This window comes from Rattus norvegicus, chromosome 5, assembly GCF_036323735.1.
Source record: "Rattus norvegicus strain BN/NHsdMcwi chromosome 5, GRCr8, whole genome shotgun sequence".
Taxonomy (NCBI): Eukaryota; Metazoa; Chordata; class Mammalia; order Rodentia; family Muridae; genus Rattus; species Rattus norvegicus.
This window is the reverse complement of record NC_086023.1, coordinates 77,543,382-77,567,192: the sequence shown is the minus strand read 5'-3', so window position 1 is coordinate 77,567,192 and position 23,811 is coordinate 77,543,382. Positions and strand designations below refer to the sequence as shown.

Genomic DNA, 23,811 nt, shown 5'->3' with positions numbered 1-23,811 from the left:
ACTGAGAGGCGTTGTGCTTTCAAACTATAGCAGAAAAAAAGTAACAAGTGACCTACCCAATCACTGGGTCAAAGGTGAGCTTTAAAATGATCAGCAAGTCAAAAATTAGTTCTCTTCTGTATCATACTTGTTCATCGTTTTGTCAACTTGACACAACTTAGCATACCTGGGAAGACATGGGTTATTGTGATAATATTTGTCTAAATTTTGCTGCACAAATTTCTGTGTGAGCATAAGTCTTTATTTCACATAGATATAAGGGGCTATATCTATGTGTGTGGTTGTTGCTACTGCACTTTAGTAGCATAGAGAGGAACTGAAAACCTTTTTCCAAAGGAACTCCATCATTTTACATTCTGACAACTACAGTAAGAGAGCTCTGACTTCACCACATTCGCACCAACACAAGTTACTCTCAGCTTTTTTATTGTAGCTTTCTGTCACTTAAGATGAAGCAAAAGTCACACTTTTCTAATAATAACTTAAAAGTTATTTGCTTCCGTGGCAATTATAATTAAAAATACAATTTGGTGTTTGCATTTATTGTGGGAAAGAGATTTAAAGCCAATCAAACAGCAGAAATATCAATGAGAGGTGTTCAGTTCTGTTGTCTATGGGCATCTAATTTTATTCAACTTCTAAACAAGAGAAACAAAAACACACCACTTGGAGGCAGTTTGATTGGGTTAAGATTGTGGAATTCTGGCCCCTTCTCTTGTCTTTGCGCTCCGAATGCTTCAGTAAAGATTAGTAGTGAGGGAAAGAGAGTAATAAGGCTTTACAAAAAGACAGTATATGCCTTAGATAACGCCATTCCTGTCTTCAGGCCTTTCCCATCCTCTTTCACTGATGGCATTCCCAGACTAGACTTCCGGGGGCTCTCGGCCATCATGCAAAGTTATTAAACCCAGCTCATTTAGCCAGCCAGCATCCATTTTACCTGATCTTCATCCCTCCCTCTCCTTGAGCCCTGAAATGAGGCGCCCTATTTGTGCCAGAGTGGTCCTCTTTACACAAGGTTTCCCTGGAGATTTTGAAGGTATGCTGTTAAGTATCAGGTGCCCCTAGGCTTTGACACACAGCTTCTTAGAAGTCACCAAGTAAGCACACTTGGTACAGAACTCTGACTTCTTCACCACTTCTTTTCTTTCCCAGGAATTGACTGAACATTGTAGCATCCAAGTAGTGCCCACATTCCAGATGTTCAAGCACTCCCGAAAGGTATGTTTTCATGGAAGCCATCAAGGGAGCTAAAATAAAAACCTAATCAAGGGTATACACACACACACACACACACAGAGAGAGAGAGAGAGAGAGAGAGATACACACACATAGACATAATACACAAAGAGAGAGACAAATACACACACAGACACAGACATAATACACACAAAGACACATAACACACAGACATATACACATATACATACACACACAGACACATACACACACATAGACACATACACACAGAAAAATACACAGAGACACACACATACAGACATACACACAGACACACACACAAAAAAACACACACAGACACACACACACATAGACAGACATACACATAGAGAGATATGCAAACTGACACATACACATTCACACACACACACACACACACACACACACACACACACACACACACACGTTTCAAACACTGCCCAGTCGTGAGAAGTAAAGAAAATGCAAGACTTTTACTAAGTCTCTCTCCTTCTGAGGCATCCAAATCATGAAATCCCACTATTCCCTCTACTCTGGGGGCAGAGCCTGTTGTAAGGGCATGATAGAATTCTCACAAATAAGCACAGTCATTAACAGGATGTGGGGAAGCAGTCACCAAAGATTATACAAAGCAATCCAGCCTCGTGACATTGTGCACAGCCTGGGTTTAATGTTCCAAACCCTGGTTCTATGGGGCCCTCAGTGGCTTGCTTAGTCTCTGTAGATCTTTGGTTCCCTAGTTGTAAGATAGAGAATATTCTAACGTTCCCTCACGGGGTTGTTACAAACATTAAATATGTGACCATGACTACAGAATGAGACCCGTCCCGGCGTTCATGGTTTAGTATGTTTACTAGCTGTTCTTCTGAAGATACCAGTAGTATAAAATGCCTAACATGCTCGGCGTGTGATGAGGTTAGTGTTTGCAGAACGAGTAGGGGCATTGATAGTCACATGAGCTTCATGAAATAGCATTTTGCAACAAAGTTAGGAGGCACAAAATATGCCTTGTCTTTCACACCAATATCTCATCCCTGGGAACATATGCCATAGGATCGCCTCAAGGGAAGACAATAACTGGATATGTAATAATTCTAGCATTATTTCTGACATCGACAATAGAAGCAATTCTGTTGCCTCTTTCGGCAGAACGTCTCAGCGCAGTGTAGGCTGTCTATTCTGTGGAATAGTATGCAACCAAAATGTTATGACCAATACTGCAAAGTTTAAAAATCACGTTAGGGAGACCCCGTGAGAGAGAGAGACCCAACCGCCTGGTCAGGTGGGCACTCCTGAGGCTGCAGAGCAGAAGAGACCACCAACACTGCTCACCCCTGCCCACATCCCTGGCCCAAGAGGAAACTGTATAAGGCTTCTGGGCTCCCGTGGGGGAGGGCCCAGGAGCGGCAGGACCCCTGCCTGAGACACCGCCGGAACCTGAAGGAAACAGACCGGATAAACAGTTCTCTGCACCCAAATCCCGTGGGAGGGAGAGCTAAACCTTCAGAGAGGCAGACAAGCCTGGGAAACCAGAAGAGACTGCTCTCTGCACACACATCTCAGACGCCAGAGGAAAAAGCCAAAGACAATCTGGAACCCTGGTGCAATGAAGCTCCCGGAAGGGGCGGCACGGGTCTTCCTGGTTGCTGCCGCTGCAGAGAGCCCGTGGGCAGCACCCCACGAGCGAACTTGAGCCTCGGGACCACAGGTAAGACCAAATTTTCTGCTGCAAGAAAGCTGCCTGGTGAACTCAAGACACAGGCCCACAGGAACAGCTGAAGACCTGTAGAGAGGAAAAACTACACGCCCGAAAGCAGAACACTCTGTCCCCATAACTGACTGAAAGAGAGGAAAACAGGTCTACAGCACTCCTGACACACAGGCTTATAGGACAGTCTAGCCACTGTCAGAAATAGCAGAACAAAGTAACACTAGAGATAATCTGATGGCGAGAGGCAAGCGCAGGAACCCAAGCAACAGAAACCAAGACTACGTGGCACCATCGGAGCCCAATTCTCCCATCAAAACAAACATGGAATATCCAAACACACCAGAAAAGCAAGATCTAGTTTCAAAATCATTTTTGATCATGATGCTGGAGGACTTCAAGAAAGACGTGAAGAACTCCCTTAGAGAACAAGTAGAAGCCCATAGAGAGGAGACGCAAAAATCCCTGAAAGAATTCCAGGAAAACACAATCAAACAGTTGAAGGAATTAAAAATGGAAATAGAAGCAATCAAGAAAGAACACATGGAAACAACCCTGGATATAGAAAACCAAAAGAAGAGACAAGGAGCTGTAGATACAAGCTTCACCAACAGAATACAAGAGATGGAAGAGAGAATCTCAGGAGCAGAAGATTCCATAGAAATCATTGACTCAACTGTCAAAGATAATGTAAAGCGGAAAAAGCTACTGGTCCAAAACATACAGGAAATCCAGGACTCAATGAGAAGATCAAACCTAAGGATAATAGGTATAGAAGAGAGTGAAGACTCCCAGCTCAAAGGACCAGTAAATGTCTTCAACAAAATCATAGAAGAAAACTTCCCTAACCTAAAAAAAGAGATACCCATAGACATACAAGAAGCCTACAGAACTCCAAATAGATTGGACCAGAAAAGAAACACCTCCCGTCACATAATTGTCAAAACACCAAACGCACAAAATAAAGAAAGAATATTAAAAGCAGTAAGGGAAAAAGGTCAAGTAACATATAAAGGCAGTCCTATCAGAATCACACCAGACTTCTCGCCAGAAACTATGAAGGCCAGAAGATCCTGGACTGATGTCATACAGACCCTAAGAGAACACAAATGCCAGCCCAGGTTACTGTATCCAGCAAAACTCTCAATTAACATTGATGGAGAAACCAAGATATTCCATGACAAAACCAAATTTACACAATATCTTTCTACAAATCCAGCACTACAAAGGATAATAAATGGTAAAGCCCAACATAAGGAGGCAAGCTATACCCTAGAAGAAGCAAGAAACTAATCGTCTTGGCAACAAAACAAAGAGAATGAAAGCACACAAACATAACCTCACTTCCATATATGAATATAACGGGAAGCAATAATCACTATTCCTTAATATCTCTCAATATCAATGGCCTCAACTCCCCAATAAAAAGACATAGATTAACAAACTGGATACACAACGAGGACCCTGCATTCTGCTGCCTACAGGAAACACACCTCAGAGACAAAGACAGACACTACCTCAGAGTGAAAGGCTGGAAAACAACTTTCCAAGCAAATGGTCAGAAGAAGCAAGCTGGAGTAGCCATTCTAATATCAAATAAAATCAATTTCCAACTAAAAGTCATCAAAAAAGATAAGGAAGGACACTTCATATTCATCAAAGGAAAAATCCACCAACATGAACTCTCAATCCTAAAAATCTATGCCCCAAATACAAGGGCACCTACATACGTAAAAGGAACCTTACTAAAGCTCAAAACACACATTGCACCTCACACAATAATAGTGGGAGATTTCAACACGCCACTCTCATCAATGGACAGATCATGGAAACAGAAATTAAACAGTGATGTCGACAGACTAAGAGAAGTCATGAGCCAAATGGACTTAACGGATATTTATAGAACATTCTATCCTAAAGCAAAAGGATATACCTTCTTCTCAGCTCCTCATGGTACTTTCTCCAAAATTGACCATATAATTGGTCAAAAAACGGGCCTCAACAGGTACAGAAAGATAGAAATAATCCCATGCGTGCTATCGGACCACCACGGCCTAAAACTGGTCTTCAATAACAATAAGGGAAGAATGCCCACATATACGTGGAAATTGAACAATGCTCTACTCAATGATAACCTGGTCAAGGAAGAAATAAAGAAAGAAATTAAAAACTTTTTAGAATTTAATGAAAATGAAGATACAACATACCCAAACTTATGGGACACAATGAAAGCTGTGCTAAGAGGAAAACTCATAGCGCTGAGTGCCTGCAGAAAGAAACAGGAAAGAGCATATGTCAGCAGCTTGACAGCACACCTAAAAGCTCTAGAACAAAAAGAAGCAAATACACCCAGGAGGAGTAGAAGGCAGGAAATAATCAAACTCAGAGCTGAAATCAACCAAGTAGAAACAAAAAGGACCATAGAAAGAATCAACAGAACCAAAAGTTGGTTCTTTGAGAAAATAAACAAGATAGATAAACCCTTAGCCAGACTAACGAGAGGACACAGAGAGTGCGTCCAAATTAACAAAATCAGAAATGAAAAGGGAGACATAACTACAGATTCAGAGGAAATTCAAAAAATCATCAGATCTTACTATAAAAACCTATACTCAACAAAACTTGAAAATCTTCAGGAAATGGACAATTTCCTAGACAGATACCAGGTATCGAAGTTAAATCAGGAACAGATAAACCAGTTAAACAACCCCATAACTCCTAAGGAAATAGAAGCAGTCATTAAAGGTCTCCCAACCAAAAAGAGCCCAGGTCCAGACGGGTTTAGTGCAGAATTCTATCAAACCTACATAGAAGACCTCATACCAATATTATCCAAACTATTCCACAAAATTGAAACAGATGGAGCCCTACCGAATTCCTTCTACGAAGCCACAATTACTCTTATACCTAAACCACACAAAGACCCAACAAAGAAAGAGAACTTCAGACCAATTTCCCTTATGAATATCGACGCAAAAATACTCAATAAAATTCTGGCAAACCGAATTCAAGAGCACATCAAAACAATCATCCACCATGATCAAGTAGGCTTCATCCCAGGCATGCAGGGATGGTTTAATATACGGAAAACCATCAACGTGATCCATCATATAAACAAACTGAAAGAACAGAACCACATGATCATTTCATTAGATGCTGAGAAAGCATTTGACAAAATTCAACACCCCTTCATGATAAAAGTCCTGGAAAGAATAGGAATTCAAGGCCCATACCTAAACATAGTAAAAGCCATATACAGCAAACCAGTTGCTAACATTAAACTAAATGGAGAGAAACTTGAAGCAATCCCACTAAAATCAGGGACTAGACAAGGCTGCCCACTCTCTCCCTACTTATTCAATATAGTTCTTGAAGTTCTAGCCAGAGCAATCAGACAACAAAAGGAGATCAAGGGGATACAGATCGGAAAAGAAGAGGTCAAAATATCACTATTTGCAGACGACATGATAGTATATTTAAGTGATCCCAAAAGTTCCACCAGAGAACTACTAAAGCTGATAAACAACTTCAGCAAAGTGGCTGGGTATAAAATTAACTCAAATAAATCAGTTGCCTTCCTCTATACAAAAGAGAAACAAGCCGAGAAAGAAATTAGGGAAACGACACCCTTCATAATAGACCCAAATAATATAAAGTACCTCGGTGTGACTTTAACCAAGCAAGTAAAAGATTTGTACAATAAGAACTTCAAGACACTGAGGAAAGAAATTGAAGAAGACCTCAGAAGATGGAAAGATCTCCCATGCTCATGGATTGGCAGGATTAATATAGTAAAAATGGCCATTTTACCAAAAGCAATCTACAGATTCAATGCAATCCCCATCAAAATACCAATCCAATTCTTCAAAGAGTTAGACAGAGCAATTTGCAAATTCATCTGAAATAACAAAAAACCCAGGATAGCTAAAGCTATCCTCAACAATAAAAGGACTTCAGGGGGAATCACTATCCCTGAACTCAAGCAGTATTACAGAGCAATAGTGATAAAAACTGCATGGTATTGGTACAGAGACAGACAGATAGACCAATGGAATAGAATTGAAGACCCAGAAATGAACCCACACACCTATGGTCACTTGATTTTTGACAAAGGAGCCAAAACCATCCAATGGAAAAAAGATAGCATTTTCAGCAAATGGTGCTGGTTCAACTGGAGGGCAACATGTAGAAGAATGCAGATTGATCCATCCTTATCACCCTGTACAAAGCTTAAGTCCAAGTGGATCAAGGACCTCCACATCAAACCAGACACACTCAAACTAATAGAAGAAAAACTAGGGAAGCATCTGGAACACATGGGCACTGGAAAAAATTTCCTGAACAAAACACCAATGGCTTATGCTCTAAGATCAAAAATCGACAAATGGGATCTCATAAAACTGCAAAGCTTCTGTAAGGCAAAGGACACTGTGGTTAGGACAAAACGGCAACCAACAGATTGGGAAAAGATCTTTACCAATCCTACAACAGATAGAGGCCTTATATCCAAAATATACAAAGAACTCAAGAAGTTAGACTGCAGGGAGACAAATAACCCTATTAAAAAATGGGGTTCAGAGCTAAACAAAGAATTCACAGCTGAGGAATGCCGAATGGCTGAGAAACACCTAAAGAAATGTTCAACATCTTTAGTCATAAGGGAAATGCAAATCAAAACAACCCTGAGATTTCACCTCACACCAGTGAGAATGGCTAAGATCAAAAACTCAGGTGACAGCAGATGCTGGCGAGGATGTGGAGAAAGAGGAACACTCCTCCATTGTTGGTGGGATTGCAGACTGGTAAAACCATTCTGGAAATCAGTCTGGAGGTTCCTCAGAAAATTGGACATTGAACTGCCTGAGGATCCAGCTATACCTCTCTTGGGCATATACCCAAAAGATGCCTCAACATATAAAAGAGACACGTGCTCCACTATGTTCATCGCAGCCTTATTTATAATAGCCAGAAAATGGAAAGAACCCAGATCCCCTTCAACAGAGGAATGGATACAGAAAATGTGGTACATCTACACAATGGAATATTACTCAGCTATCAAAAACAACGAGTTTATGAAATTCGTAGGCAAATGGTTGGAACTGGAAAATATCATCCTGAGTGAGCTAACCCAATCACAGAAAGACATACATGGTATGCACTCATTGATAAGTGGCTATTAGCCCAAATGCTTGAATTACCCTAGATCCCTAGAACAAACGAAACTCAAGACGGATGATCAAAATGTGAATGCTTCACTCCTTCTTTAAATGAGGAAAAAGAATACCCTTGGCAGGGAAGGGAGAGGCAAAGATTAAAACAGAGACTGAAGGAACACCCATTCAGAGCCTGCCCCACATGTGGCCCATACATATACAGCCACCCAATTAGACAAGATGGATGAAGCAAAGAAGTGCAGACCGACAGGAGCCGGATGTAGATCGCTCCTGAGAGACACAGCCAGAATACAGCAAATACAGAGGCGAATGCCAGCAGCAAACCACTGAACTGAGAATAGGTCCCCCGTTGAAGGAATCAGAGAAAGAACTGGAAGAGCTTGAAGGTGCTCGAGACCCCAAAAGTACAACAATATCAAGCAACCAGAGCTTCCAGGGACTAAGCCACTACCTAAAGACTGTACATGGACTGACCCTGGACTCTGACCCCATAGGTAGCAATGAATATCCTAGTAAGAGCACCAGTGGAAGGGGAAGCCCTGGGTCCTGCTAAGACTGAACCCCCAGTGAACTAGACTATGGGGGGAGGGCGGCAATGGGGGGAGGGTTGGGAGGGGAACACCCATAAGGAAGGGGAGGGGGGAGGGGGATGTTTGTCCGGAAACGGGAAAGGGAATAACACTTGAAATGTATATAAGAAATACTCAAGTTAATAAAAAAAAAAATCACGTTAGGTTTTATAAAGACCATGTCGAACAGGAGGAAATGAAGGTATCTACTTGACCTAGCAGCTGTTAATTTTTTTTTTATCTATCTCTTGGTATTTGCTGTAATATAATTTGTGCAATAGATTTAAGATATCTTTTGAAACGCTACCTACTCCTTCCCGTGGCTTTTGGTTGAAAACGAAACTATTTAGCATGTGTCACCTCAGCTTGCCCCACCTAGGTGTCTAATTGCCTGTCTATGTCATCTTTGCTGCCAACTCAAAGATAAGAGCATGGTCTTGCCAAACCAGTCCTATCCATATACCTTGACTATGTCGCCTCCATTAGGTACCTATCTTCCTCAGGCTCAGTGGTCTTCCCCCCAGCATCCATACTCCATTGTCTATCAGGAACCTTATTTCCTATCTTCAATCTCAAAGCTCCATCTCTGGGTTTTAACCGATCAACTCTACCCCCATCGGATATAGACCCTTTTTAATCAAGTCTATCAAACCAGAACCAATGCCAAAATTTGGTTTAAGGACCTAAGTCAACATATTTTCTATTGAGGCTGTTAGTTTTAAGCTTCAGAAATACAGGACAGCATCTACTATAGCAGTTTATCACCACGTGGAACCTGATATTGAAGCCACCATGCAGAAGAAAGCAGAATCCAGCCAAGAACACTAGTGCCTTTAAACTCTGAGTTTATTGGAGATGTAGGGAAGGCCCAAAGGTTTAGAGCACTAGCTGCTCTTACACAGACTGTGGATTTAGTTTCCAGTACACATGGTGACTTGCAGACATGTGCAACCCCAGTTCTAGGGAGTCTGACACCCTCTCCTGGTCCTCCCAGGCACTAAGCATGCACATGGTACACAAGCATACGTGCACACAAACACTCATGCACATAATAAATAAATAGATAATCTCTGATTGTATCCACTACTTAAGCATCAATGATTCCCATAGATACTTCATTCTCATAAAGTGGGTGTGTTTTAGCAGCAATTACAACCTCCACCCCCTCCAAAACCTAATAAATTGAGACAGAGGAAGAGAAAGGGAGCCTATGATTCTCTTCTAGAATACACCCCCAATGACCTCAAGACCTCCTACTAGACCCCACCTCCTAATGGCTTCATTGTCTCCCAACAGTGGCCTGGAGAACAAGAGTTGCCCTGTGCACTTCTAGTGGGCATGTGAAATGTGAGGAAATCAACTAAAAGATGTATTTAAAGTGGCTGATAGGCAGCTATCAGAAGACAAAATTAACTGAGTTGATGATATTACTAACTCCCTAACTTCTAGTTCCAGGACCACCTGAGAAGCCTGATTATAATATACATAGACGTGTCCCAAGAAGTTTCCTTAAGAATCGATGTTTTCATTGAACATTATTAGCATAGCATTCTGATTATGGAGTTTAAAAACAAAACAGTTGGGATAGAGAGATGGCTCGGCCGTTTAGAATTCAGTTCCTAGCACTCGTGTTCTGTGGCTCACAACTGCCCACAGCCCTGTCTCCAACGCCTTCCTCTGGCCTCTGAAGACGCCTGTACGATCACACAAATACACAGAGACACACAGAGAGACACATAAATAAAAACTAAGATCGCTTTTGAAACCTAGACAATTTGAAACGATCTCTACCACAATGTGTGACTGCATCTATTTCTACCCTTTTAGTATATGTAATCATATTAAAACAACCAAAAATAGCAACAAAAACAAAATGGGGGGAAAAAACCCTCCATGCCAAAAGCAAGAGCCAAGAAAGGATGCAGAGACCCTAAAAGGAGTAACACTAAATCCTCTACTACTTCTGACTCAGATCTCAAAACGGGGTCTGAGCGGATCTTTAGAGTTCCGTGGGACTCCACTTCTCCCATTGCATCTAGAGTTACACGATGAACCTTCTGAAGTTTTCTCCCCAAGTTTCTCACAGTGGTCTGTGATTCACTACAAGAGTGGGGGGCAATTGGGATGGTGAGGCAGAAAAATGCATTCATTTAAATTTTTCTATGAAGAGAAACAAGCAGGAAGGCCTTCCATTGGCATCAACTGTCTTCTTGAGAGTAGAGAAAAATTAAATTCATGTCCTTAAAGCCATGTCCAGAATCTGGGACATGTAATTGTAAACTGACTTATTGAAGAAATTAAGTACCATTTATCCATTTTTTTTTAACGCTAAAGTACAATTTCAAGAAGTGTCTTTATGTTTCCAGTAAGACGTCTGGCAAACAGCCTCTGTGCACTGTGCCTTTTGAAGGTTCTCAGTATAAAGAATAAAGTCATATAAACTACCCTAAAACACAGGAGGTTTGCTTCCTTTGAGAACACAGTGTGTGTCTTTGCATCAAACGGAAAGAGCTTGGATTCTCCTTTTGTTCTATAGTTGCCAAACGTCTCAGACTTACTTCTGCTGCTCAAATTCTATGCCCCCCGCCTTACCACGGAGTCTCCAACATTTTCAAATAGACATTCCCACACTACGTCATCCTTAGGCTTTACTCTTTTCCTTGGCCTTCGTTCTTGCTCAGGCCATTCGTAGCACATAAACATGGTAAATAACACAAAACTTTTTAAAAAAAGAAATAAAACACATGAAGCCATATTTAGTGCCTTGGGGAACTTAGTAATCCTTCCCTGGCTGCTGGAAGTTTTCCTATAAGAAGTTTGTTGGCAAAGATTACACATGGGCTGAGCCTAGGCCTACCACACATATGTAGCAGATGTGCAGTTTGGTTTCCATGTGTGTCCCAAACAAATGGAGCGATGGCTATCCCAAAAGCTGTTGCCTGTCCATGGGATATGTTCTACCAACTAGGCTGCTTTGTGTGGCCTCAGTGGGAGAGGAAGCACCTAGTCTCACAGAGACTTGATGTGCCAGGGTAAGGGTATTCCCAGGGGGGGCAGGACTGCTTAGAGGAGAAAGGGAGGAGAAGATGGGGAAAAAGATTTTGGGAGGTGGGGACAGTGAATGGGATGTAAAGAGAATAATTAACTGAGCATGGGGGTGGGGAGAGTTGGTTGACAGGGATGCTATAAGAAACGGATGTCATGGAGTGGAGAGATGGCTCAGTCAGAAAATTCATCACACAAGCATATAGACCTGAATTTGGACCCCAAAAGTCACATGTGAAAAGCCAGATTCGTGATAGTGTGTGTTTAAAATACCAGGGCTGGAGAGACAGAAGCAGGAGGATCTTGAGGATTGCTGCCAACAAGGATAACCCAATGAGTGTGTCCCAACCTTGTAAGAGATGTTAGCTCAAAAGGGGGGGGGGTGGATAGCATGAGGAGTGACTTCTAACCTCTACCTACACCTGTACAAATGTGTATACACACGCACACTCATGCACACACACACACACGCACCTTGCATGTGTGCACACACAAGTACAGCAAACTCCAGGTAACATGTTGGGTTATTGTTCTTTTCTGCTATATTCCTTAGTGTTTGCATCCAAGTTTTAGATTCTAAAGAACATCATGTTCCGGGAAGATTAGCTTTGGTAAATATACTCCTCCTTGTGATAATTTGTGAGTGGAGCAACGAAGACCTTTTCTAGTTTCTGTAACCAGAATATCATGACTGCAGTACTCTATTGTACATGCACTGGTCACCCTTTATCCAAAAAGAATTCATTCCAAGACCACCAGTTGGTGCTCGAAACTACAGACACTAATGAGCAACCCCTCAAGGTTATACATATACTCCTCCTTACTGTAGTAGATCTTGGAAACTTATACAATATTTTCATTCCTTATTAGTAAAGAAATTTTATCTTTTCGTGTAAAATAAGTCTTTTATAGCTTCTCTTTGGCCACCAATCATTACTCTTACAGTTTGGGGTTATTATTAAGTTAAAGCAAGGGTTACTTGAACATTGGTCTGATGATGAGACAACTAAATGCTTAATGGGTGGGCAGAAGGAACTACCCACTCCTTAAGCACGAGGTGCCATCATGCTTCCCAAAGTGGCTTGTAATTTCAGGCCTTTTGTTTAGTTCAGGAATTCCATGTAACTTTTTCAGATCATGGTTACCTAGGAAACTAAGATCATAGAAAGTAAAACTATATACCATCATATATTTTGAATATATGTATATTATATATGCATGTGTATATATATAGATCATAAAGTTTGATGTGTGGACCATCCTAAAAACCCACTAAAGGCTATAAACTCTCTTTAGAAAAAAATGAACATACATACATACATACATACATACATACCTACATGTATCACTTATGCAGATGATATTAAGGGACTTCATGCCTCTAAGATTGAGCAGTTGTGGGCTCTCATGTGGGTGCTGGGAATTGAACTTAGGACCTTCAGAAGCAGTCAGTGTTCTTAACCACTGAGCCATCTCTCCAGCCCTTGTATTTTGAATAGTTAATTTTCATTTATAGTGAGTTCATAAATGTCCTTTATCTTGATTGCTGAGGGTTTCCCACTCTGTACATTTTTAAACCCAGCCCTGTTCATCTCCTCTGAATTTTGCTGTTGGGCTACTATGTTTCATTTGGTGGTTTATGAGAAATGAGAAGTCTCAGGAACAAGTTGTACTCAGAGTTAAGATTTACTGCATCAAAGAATATACAATAAAAGCAACTGGGAAACAAAATTCCCAACAGTGTGCTCCAGAAAGACCTTTGGATGGCCTCTCTTGTTAGAGGACACAGATGTGTGAACTCTGTTTCCAAAAGTGATCTTCACACATATGTGCTGAGGGATTCTGTTTGGTGATAACCCTTTTAAGCCTCAGGGATTAAGGCGGGCTCGATAGGAGTGAGAATGCTTATCACATACACATCTTACTACAATGCTTTCATTGCTATCTAAACCGAGATTCATACTCCCAGTTTGCGTGTTTAGACAAAGCAACTCAACACGAAGTGTGATCACATCCATTTCCCAGTCCAAAGCAATCAATCACTGACATCATACTGGGAGATCCACAATCCTGGGAGTTGATGAAGCACTTAAAGGTTGTTGATTTGTGAGAAATATGAAGACTTGGGAACAAGTTGTACTCAGAGTCAAGATTTATTGCATCAAAGAATATGAAACAAAATATTCATTAGTGGACTCTGGAAAGATCTGTTGATGGCCTCTCTTGTTAGGGAATACAGATTGCCCCAGAGCCATGCAAGACTCAAGCAACCAGACATTAGATCTTTTCTCACAAGGAGTCACTTATATAACCAAAGTAGGACCCTTATCATGAGTACTTCTGGCACTAAGTGGCACTCATAAAAGTTCATGGCTGGGACCCCTGGCACAACAATTCTTAAAATCTAGACATTGAAATGGCCCACCCGAGAAAGGATCTAGGACTGCACAGGTGAAGAGGACCTGTCCAGATTTTCAAAAGACCTAAAAGTGATGTCAGGGTAGTGGTGACTTTTCACCTGTCTGAGGAAGGGAAAGGAGGCTCACTTTCCCACGATGTCTACAAGGACTGAGGGGAAAGTATTGGGTGTGCCCTTGATCAGTGCCCCCCAAAAAAGAGAGGATAGACAGAAGCTTATTCCTTCAACTAGGCTTAAGAGACACTCACTATGCACTTGGGTGGGTAAGAGTGTGAATGGAGATAAGCCAAAGGTTGTAGAAAACCAACACTGGGCATCCGAACATGCTTTCCCAGTGGAAACTTGAGGGTGGGTCTATGCCATTGAAGAGAATAACCCTGGAAGCTAAGTTTACCCCACAGAACAAAGTCCCATTACCCAATTCCCGGTGATGGGAAGAAGTTCATCTCTGGTAGCCACAGTTCCTCTCCTATTCTCAGTGTGGCCTGAGATGGATTCTGACATCACACCACATCCCCTTCAGTGGTAAGCCACAATGTATTAAGGGCCTGATCCTGCAGCAGCTTCATCTGCTTGATGGCATAGACTAAAAATTCATATGCTCCAGCTAAAGGTGACTGCGTATGATTCATAGTTATCATACACAGTCACTCATAGATAAACTCACACCAGAGCAGAGCCATGCCCACCTCGTTTATGTAACTCAGCATCTGCTTTTGCATTTCCACAGCAAATCTGACACTCCTACCAAGCTCCAAACGAGCGCTATCTGAAAAAAAGTTGACATAGGGCAGGGAAGCAGCTTCAGGAAGAAACAGAAGTAAATCAGTTTTGTTGTTGTCTCGCTGTCAGAACAAGTTCAAGGATGCCATCCGATCCGATAAAGCTAAGTGTCGAGGGACATGAGCCAGCTCCAGCTCGTCACCCTTATCTTGCATTCGAGTGTGTCTCTTCCAGATGCCTTCTGGATGTATCAGCTCAACTCCAAAGATCTTAATTGGACTATGTCCATTGCCAAGGTCTGCCTAGGGCATAGGAAAGTCATCAGGGTTCAAATCTGTGCTCATGATGTAAGTGGTTCTGGAGAGATAAGTGGAATGGGGTCAGAGGAAGGCGACGTCAAGGTAGAATCAACAGCATCTACTGTTGTCCCCACTCTCAGGTGGGGCGGCTTTTAAAGCTGCTATGGTTAAACTTTCCTCTTCCGTCGTCCTACCTGAGCCACATTTTAAAGTGAGGGTGTGTTCCCCCTTTATTCCTGCTGTTATAAACGAGGAGATTGTATCACAAACAACTCTACAGTCATCCTCCAAGGAGGTCTTATGTCGGTTGGTGCTGTTTTGCTTATGGCTGTGCCATTGCTGGCACTTTGGGGATTGCTACTGTTCTAAGTACAAATGTCTGGGAAATTGATGAGCCCGGTCTGAATCGTGCAGCTGGTCCAAACACAACTTCGGTGTTCACTCAACCAAAACTGTACCTCAACTGGCTAGGGCCAATTTATTATAATCATCCTATGCATGTATCATTAATCTAATTTTGACTCTCAGAAGTCCATTTGTCAGAAGCACATTGCATTTTCCTAGTAGCAGCAATAGACTTCATGTAAATGTCAGAATGTCTTCGACACAGAAGAAACACTGCCTCTGGTTAGACCTATGTGATAGATGAGTCAGAAAAGAGTCACTTTAATATTCTATTTTTTGTGTGTTTCAAAATGTCCATAAGGAAAGTTTGGACATTTTTAAATAATGTTGAGCTTGGGTAGTTCTTTAGTCCTGCATAGCCTCCCTCTTCCCATTGGCTTCAAAAATACAGAATCTTCTCTCTTTTTTGCTGTAATTATTTCTAGTGCACAGCAGCAATGCACGAAGAATGACCTAGCTAGGTGTGGTGGCAGACCTGTAGTTCTATTACTTGGTTAACAGTGAAAGGAGAATTGCAAGTTCAAGGGTAGCCTGGAATGCATAGCGAGACTCTATATCAAAGCAGAGGGGTGAGGGGTAAAGAAAACTTTAAAATAAAGGCAGCATTAAGAGACCTGTAAATTCATTCCCTGATGCTTTTGATTGAAAGCCTTTGAGATACAACACAGCAACACAACACCACAGCACACAATTAAAAAGGAGTTTACTCAGAATTCACAAGCCTTAATAGCTGAATTTACATATTTGTGGATTCCACATTCTTGCATGCAACCAACATCAGACCAGAAATATGTGTTATACTGAAAAATGTACAAACTTCCCTATTTTATTACTATTCCTAAAAAATACAGGGTAACAGCTCTTTATACAGCATTTATATTGAACTGGTTGTTATAAAGACTCTAAGAAGATTAAAGGTTTATGAGACAACAGGCCTGGGTTCTAGGCAAGCACTGCTTGTCCCCCAGTCCCCAGCAGTATTCCAGGACAATTGCACAGCTCTCATTAGCAAGGCCACTTGTGGCACAAGCTCTGATCAGTGGCCTCTCCCCATATATTCAGTCTGCTTACTAAGTTCCCAGATGCAAAGTCCACTACACGGGGATACACAAATGTAGTGTCTGTCTTTGGTCAACTATACAACGAAAGAAGATGGTGCTGAGGATGCAGCTTGATGGTAGAGGTCCAGCCTTCGGTGTGTGAGGGCCCTGGGTTCAGTTCTCCAGCATAACAAAGAAGGGAGGGAGGAGGGAAAGAGAGAGGGAGGGAGGGAAGGAGGGAGGGAGGGAAGGGAGGAAGGGAGGGAGGAAGGAAGGAAGGAAGGAAGGGAGGAAGGAAGGAAGGGAGGAAGGAAGGAAGGAAGGGAGGAAGGAAAGGCTGGCAAGAAAGTAAGAAGGAGGATGCCTAGTTTCTTCCCTGATGCTGTGATAAAGGACCCTGACTAAATCAACTTAGGAGAGAATTCATTTCCGCTTACAATTTAAGGTATAGCCCATCATGGCAGGGAGATCAAGGCAGCAACAGCAATTGGCCCCACTCCATCTGCACCCAGAATGAGAGAAAAGTGGAAGACTGCATGCTGCTCATGTCTCTTTCTTCACTTACACAGTCCAGGAGCCCAGCAAATGGTGCCATGTCTAGTGAATGGGTCTTCCTACCCCAACTGATGTAATCAAGATAATCCTCACAAACATGGTCACAAGCCCATCTCCAAGTGATTCTAGACTCTATCAAGTTGACAGTACTAATCATCAGAGAGAGGGGAGGGGAAGAACTTAATTCCTGAAATTTAATACTACCCAGAGTCTTGAATTCATATTTCAATGACCAAAATAACCTCTAATAAAAGCTAATTTATGTGATAGCTCCAAACTGGTCACTAAAATTATGAAGAAAACTATAGTCTCTGTCCTTGAGCATAGTGGGCAGACTGATGACAAGACCAATTACATCATAATGGAAAGTTCATAATGCTATAGGACAGTGAAGAAAATGTCTCAGAAGGGTACAGGAAATGACCATCAGGGAGGGATGGGACTAGATGTCGAGAAGCAGAGAGTTCTAGCACAGCATGGGTGTGCATCTGGAATCATTTCCATGATTATACAGCAATAGCATGGAATTATTATTAGCCCATTAGCTCCTAAGGGATTTTGTCTATTTTGTTCACAATGGTCTAGCTCACTGTAGATACTCAGTAAGTGCAAGTGCTAAAAGAATACCACATGGGTATCTCTTACCCAAACATCCAAAGTTAGAAATGTTCCAAAACCTGATACTTTGTACCAGCATGATGCTGTAAGACTGGTGTTTCAACATACACAGACTTTTAAGAAAAAAAAATAGAAAGCATTGCATAAAACTCCTGCCTTGGTTACCTTTAATTGTCAACTTGACACAAGCTAGAGTCATCTTTGACTCAATTGAGTCAATCTGAGGAACTGCCTAAGTCAGGTTAGTCTGTGTGGGCATGGCTATGAGGAACTGTTGTGATTATTAATGTGGGAGTAACCAGTCCTCCATTGGTGACATCATCCCTCAGTCAGTGGTCCTCAGCTGCTTAAAGCTAAGCATGAACCAGAGAGTGATCCAGAGATTGAGCCAAGAAGCATCATTCCTCCATGGTTCCTGATTCCAGGTTCTTGTCTTGAGTTCCTGCCTGACTCCTCAATGACATGTTGTGATCTGGAAGTAATGAGGTGATATGAACCCTAACATCCTCTAAGTTGCCTTTGGTAGGAGTGTTTTACCATAGCACCACAAAGGAGACAAGAGCAGATGTCAGACTATGAATAGATGATGCATGTGAAACACAAGCAAACTCCAAGCTAGATTTGAGTCTCATTCCCAAGATAACTCCTTATTTACTTTCAAATATTTCAAGATCTGAAGTGCTTTATGGTCAAGTGCTTCAGACAAGAGGTCCTCAATCTGTGTGTCTTAAGTAAGCGAGTGAATTCTCTCTGGGTCCCTAGAGTTCAGAGTTCATGTGAGGAATGGTGGTGAGGTGGCGGAGACAAAACTGAGACATCATTAGAAGACTGGATCTTTGGTGAGGAAGAAAACACTGAAAAAGCTTGGAAAGGATCTCATAAGTACATCTGTGGCTTTGGATTCGTGGGAGTAGCAGGAGCATAAAAGGCACAAAACTGAATTCAGAGAAAGTTATGTGATTGTAGTTCACGTTAAAGGTGACCAATTGGGGAGCAATGGTAATGTCACTTAAAGTCACCAGAATGGTGATACAAAATATTGTCAGGACATGGAGCAACTGGAATGTTCATCCTTCACAGGAACAGTTAGTTTCTGGGGTTGCGGATGTAGCTCAGTTGGTAGAAAGCTTACCTAGTCAGCCCTGCATTAGTCCCTGGTATAGTGTAGACTAAGTGCGGTTGTGCATAAAGCAATTCACATTTGCAATAGTCCCCAGCATGTTATAGACTGAGTGTGGTGTGCATAGAGCAGTTCGCAGTCATCCTGGGTATATTGTACCATGAAGACCACCCTGGGTTATATGAGATCCTTTCTGGGGGGACAGAGAGAGACAGAGAGGCAAAGGACTTCTATTAAAGTCTAATCTCATAATGAATTCCCGTTGACCCATTCCCACAAATGCATAGACAAGAATGTTCCCAGCAGCATCATTCCTCATAGCCCAAGTGGATAAACTATGTTATATTCATCCAAAGGGACACTGGGACACTTACAGACTGGGGTTCAGCAAACCATGATTATGGAACTGAACAAAGGAAGTCAGACATAGAATAGAGTTAGTCAAATTCCACTTGTAAAGTTTAAAAATATGCAAAGGCAATTCATGGCAGAATTGAAGCTGCCTTTGAGCATAGATAGGGTAACAATGTGAGAGAGTGGGCATGGTGTCTGGGTGTGGTTATACAATATGGTCCCCTCATAATAGTTTTCTAAGCTTTTTACTTAGAAGTTATTTTTGAAATTCTATCTCATGTGGTACAGTGGGTGACAGTCGCCTGTGGTAGATTCAGTGTATCTCTAGAAAGATGGCAGACTCTACAGTAGCCATGGTTCTTTTTTTTTTTTTTTCATCTTTATTAACTTGAGTATTTCTTATTTACATTTGGATGGTTATTCCCCTTCCCAGTTTCCGGGCCAACATCCCCCTAACCCTTCCCCCTCCCCTTCTACATGGGTGTTCCCCTCCCAATCCTCCCCCCATTACCGCCCTCCCCCCAATAATCACGTTCACTGGGGATTCAGTCTTGACAGGACCCAGGGCTTCCCCTTCCACTGGTGCTCTTACTAGGCTGTTCATTGCTACTTATGAGGGTGGAGCCCAGGGTCAGTCCATGTATAGTCTTTAGTAGCCATGGTTCTTAGTGCTCCTGGCTTTTCTTGTTAGTTGTAGAGTGGGAACCTCACAACTCCATAATCATGCGATGAACCTGTCTCCAGAGCTGTGCCCCAATTTTTGTGCCCCATAACTTGTACCATTCCACTATGAGACAGCTTTTCCCAGTAAGAAAATTCTCTCTAGAGGGGCCCCCAACCTTTCTTTTTGAGTTCCCCCTGTCCTTTGAAGTAGGAAGTGGGCTGACATAAGCAGACACAGCATGATTCACTGAAGACATCTCCAAAAGGATAAGAGAAATATCTTCTAATGGAGTCCAGAGGATCACCTAGAATTACAGGGTGATGGTCATGACAGCAAACACCATCTCTTGTCTGTGGATGCTCAGATGGTCTCACTCTTACCTCCAATTGTATTTGGCTCCACTGTAGCAAAAGAAAAGATAAAGGCTTAGGAGGACCTTGGACATAAAAGTCTAAAAGAAGGTTAAGTGGGAGCCACTGCTCTTGTATGGCTTGCCCTTCCAGCTCCCATGGGAAAAACAGAGACTAAAGTGGAATTCAACACCGCCCACACCCTGCGTTCCCAATTGTGAAACTCCTTTCATGCCCCAGAGCCACCCTCCAGTCCATTAGGAAGAAAAAGGTCTAGTGTAGCCTAGACTGACCTCAAACGCTCTGTGAAGGTCATGATGAGCTTGAACTTCTGATCCTTCCACCTTCTTTACCTCCTGGATGCTGGGATTACAGGTACACACCTCCACAGTTGGTTTACGGGGTGCTGGGGATCAAGCCTAGAACTTTGTGTATGCTAGGCAAACATTTTGCAAACTGAGATGTTCCCCAGTCCTGAAAAGGAGACCCATCGGCAGATTTCTTCTGCTATCTTCCTCCCAGAAGCCGGGGAGTTATTTATAGGGGAATGAAAACATGCCAGTAACTCAGATAAATCATGAAATTCTGCACCCACACCTAGGTCACTCCATTCTCAAGACTCAAAAGAATACTGTGCTGTTTCAGAAGTGGACCAGGGAGCAAGAAGGTGAGTGAAATGAGACCAAGAGGGAAAGTGGTCCACACCCAGGGCTGGCATTCAAGGGGTTAACAAAATGGCAGGCGCAAAAGGGATGCTGCTGAGTGGGGAAGCCCAAACATGAGGTGTGAGCACAGTTACTTTTCCACAGCACACTGAGCACAGAGCTTTGTTCTGGAATTTCCCAGCCCCTACGTCAAAGTCCTAACACATTCCTGGCTTCGAGACCTGCTTCCCAGAAGCTTTGTCTGATCTTGTCTCAGTTTACCCAAATGACTAACAAATACACTTAGGATTGGCACGATAGTGGTTCCAAAGTGTGGGCTGACATCCTTGTTTTATTAAGGGTAATGTGCTTACTTGTATGTGTCCATGTGAGTGTACGGGGGTACCTGTGGAAGCCAGAGAACAACCCCAGCATGGTTCCACACGAACCATCCATCTCAGTGGTTTAGGGCCTCTCATTGGCTTGGAGATCACCAAGTAATCTAGATTGGCTGTCCATCCAGACCCAGTGATCCAACCGTCTCTACCTCCCCGGCACAAGGATTGTGATCACAGGAAGTCCACTGTGTCTCATTGTTTTAGTTCTAGGGAATCAAATGTAAATCATTTATGCTTGTGCATCAAGCACTTCAGCTGAGCTATCTCCCCAAACCTATTGTAAGAGAGCTATTGAAGAGATATTCCAACGGGGCCTGTTTGCTATATGCCTGTAATCCTAGCACTTCGTGGTAGGAGGCAGGGGAACCAGGACTTTACAGTCAGACTCGACTAACCAAAACCTGTCTCAAAAAGAGAAAGATAGAGAGTTTATTATTTCATATACTATTAAAAAAGCACCACAATTAAAATATACCATCCACTATGAAATATACCCTGAGTTGGGGTTGTAAAAACCTGTGTAAAAAATGCACGTGTTAGAATCTGGCTAGAAGTCACAAAAAGATTTTTAGTTTTGGAAAATTTGTGTTTATAATCAAACTAGCCCTTGATGCATATATAATGAGCTTTAATTTCAAGGGCTGGGCTTTTTCCTCTCCAGCATTGTTGTATGTTTTCTGTTATACATTAAGAAGAATTATAGAGACTCTGGAGAAATAGTCACATCACCCATTTGAAAGAGTAGCACTTTGTCTGTGGCCGCACCACCTGAGTGCGCTTGATCATGCTACAAACAATAAAGGTCATGAATTCAAACTGCTTAATGTGTATTGATACTTGAAAATTATCAATTTTCCTCTTAAAATTATGGAAATGAGAAACAATTTTTACAACCAGCACAAAACTCTTTGATGCTTAAGTCAATAAATATTTTTGTGCTTTTGTGTGTTTGAAACAGATTTTTGAATTTCAAGGCGCTGATATTGAAAAACTGGAAGAGAAGATTCAAGAGCTAATGTAAACTGACACCCAAATATACCTGCAACCTTTTCTAAAGCAGCAGCAAATGCTGTGTGTCTTAATTATCAGCATGCCCTATGTCTCTCAGTCTCTCTCCGGATGTCCGGAAGGAAGAAGGTAGCATAATGATCCTCACAAGACCTTGCTTGAAACCCTTGCAGTAGCAGAATTGTATTAGTTCCATTCTTTTAGTCAGCCTTGCTCTGGGCATGTCCTTGGGTGTTTTTTTGTGACCTTCACAGCAGAGCCCACTTGAATCTAAGTTACCAGCAGGTCATCAAGATTTCCCAGAGATAGGAAAAAACTCGTGATCAAACCACATGATCAAAGAATTTATCTTAGGTATGCCACTGTTGGGGAGGGGAGTGCTTTGTTTTGTCCTGTTTTGTTTGGTTTGGGGTCTGTTTTAGCTAGGTTTTCCATTACTTGGTGACGAGGACACCATCACCAAGGCAACTCTTAAAAGGACACCATTTATCTGGGGCTGGTCAGAGGTTCAGTCCATTATCGTCATAGCTGGAAGTATGGCGGTGTGCAGACATGCATGGTGCTGGGGAAGGAGCTGGGGGTTCTTCAGCAGAAGACTGTCTCACTGGCCGCTAGGAGGAGGGTCTCAAAGCCCACCCCCACAGTGACACACTTCCTCCAACAAGGCCACACCTTCTATTAGTGCCACTCCCCCATGGCCAAGTGTCTTCAAACCACCATAGGGTCCAAGAATCAAGGCTAAGCCCTCTTAAACCATTGAACTGTATCCACTATTTGTCCCAGTTTGCTTTCTATTCTGTGATAAAAACACCCAGACAACTTTGGAGCACAGGGTCCTAAATGGGATATCCTCATCAAACCCTTCCCCGGGGACCTATGTGGAAGATGGGCATCTCCAAGGAACAGACCAGACACAGTAGGACTGACTGGTGAACCTACAAACCCTACAGACCCTGTAGCAGCACACTTAAGACCTGCACGTGTTCAAGCCGGACAAGATCCCACTGGCAAGGGAAAAATTGGTTTTTGTCTGTGGGCATTTTAACCATACTTCAGGGCAGGATCCATGCTCAGGAGTAGTTGACCAATGAGAAATTAACCCAATGGTATTTGTGTAGGGTTTTGTTTTTGTTTTTTGTTTTGTTTTTTTTTTTTGTATTGTTTCACTTTGTTTTGGCCTTGCTTTTTGTTTTGTTTTGTTTTGTCTCATTGGTCTTTTGATTGCTATTTTGATTTCCACCCTTTGTGTTTTTGTGGAGGAGGACAGTGTTGTGTGTGTTTCTTGTGGAGTTTGGGGGAGTTGTTTGTGTATTTGTTTTAAAGAGAGAAAGAAAGAAAATGTAGAGAACAAAAAGGGAATTGGGAGGGCCTGGGAGGAAAGGGAGAGGGAAGAACATGATCAAGATATACCGTATGAACTTCCTCAACCCCCGCTTTAATAAATAAATAAATAAATAAATAAATAAATAAATAAATAAATAAAAACACTGAGAAGAAAAA

The 23,811-nt window shown here is 42.1% G+C and overlaps 1 protein-coding gene across 1 annotated transcript in view; it reads left to right on the top strand.

The window, feature by feature from the left end:
* Positions 1 to 22,365, top strand: part of Txndc8 (thioredoxin domain containing 8) — a 36,150-nt gene extending 13,785 nt beyond the window's left edge. Inside the window, exons 4-6 of the mRNA NM_001004092.3 lie at positions 1,156 to 1,221; positions 20,863 to 20,928; positions 22,262 to 22,365. Of these exons, the coding sequence (NP_001004092.1) occupies positions 1,156 to 1,221; positions 20,863 to 20,928; positions 22,262 to 22,324 (195 nt within the window). The 3' untranslated portion in view covers positions 22,325 to 22,365. The remainder of the gene's footprint in view (positions 1 to 1,155; positions 1,222 to 20,862; positions 20,929 to 22,261) is intronic.
* Positions 22,366 to 23,811: the final 1,446 nt, after the last annotated feature.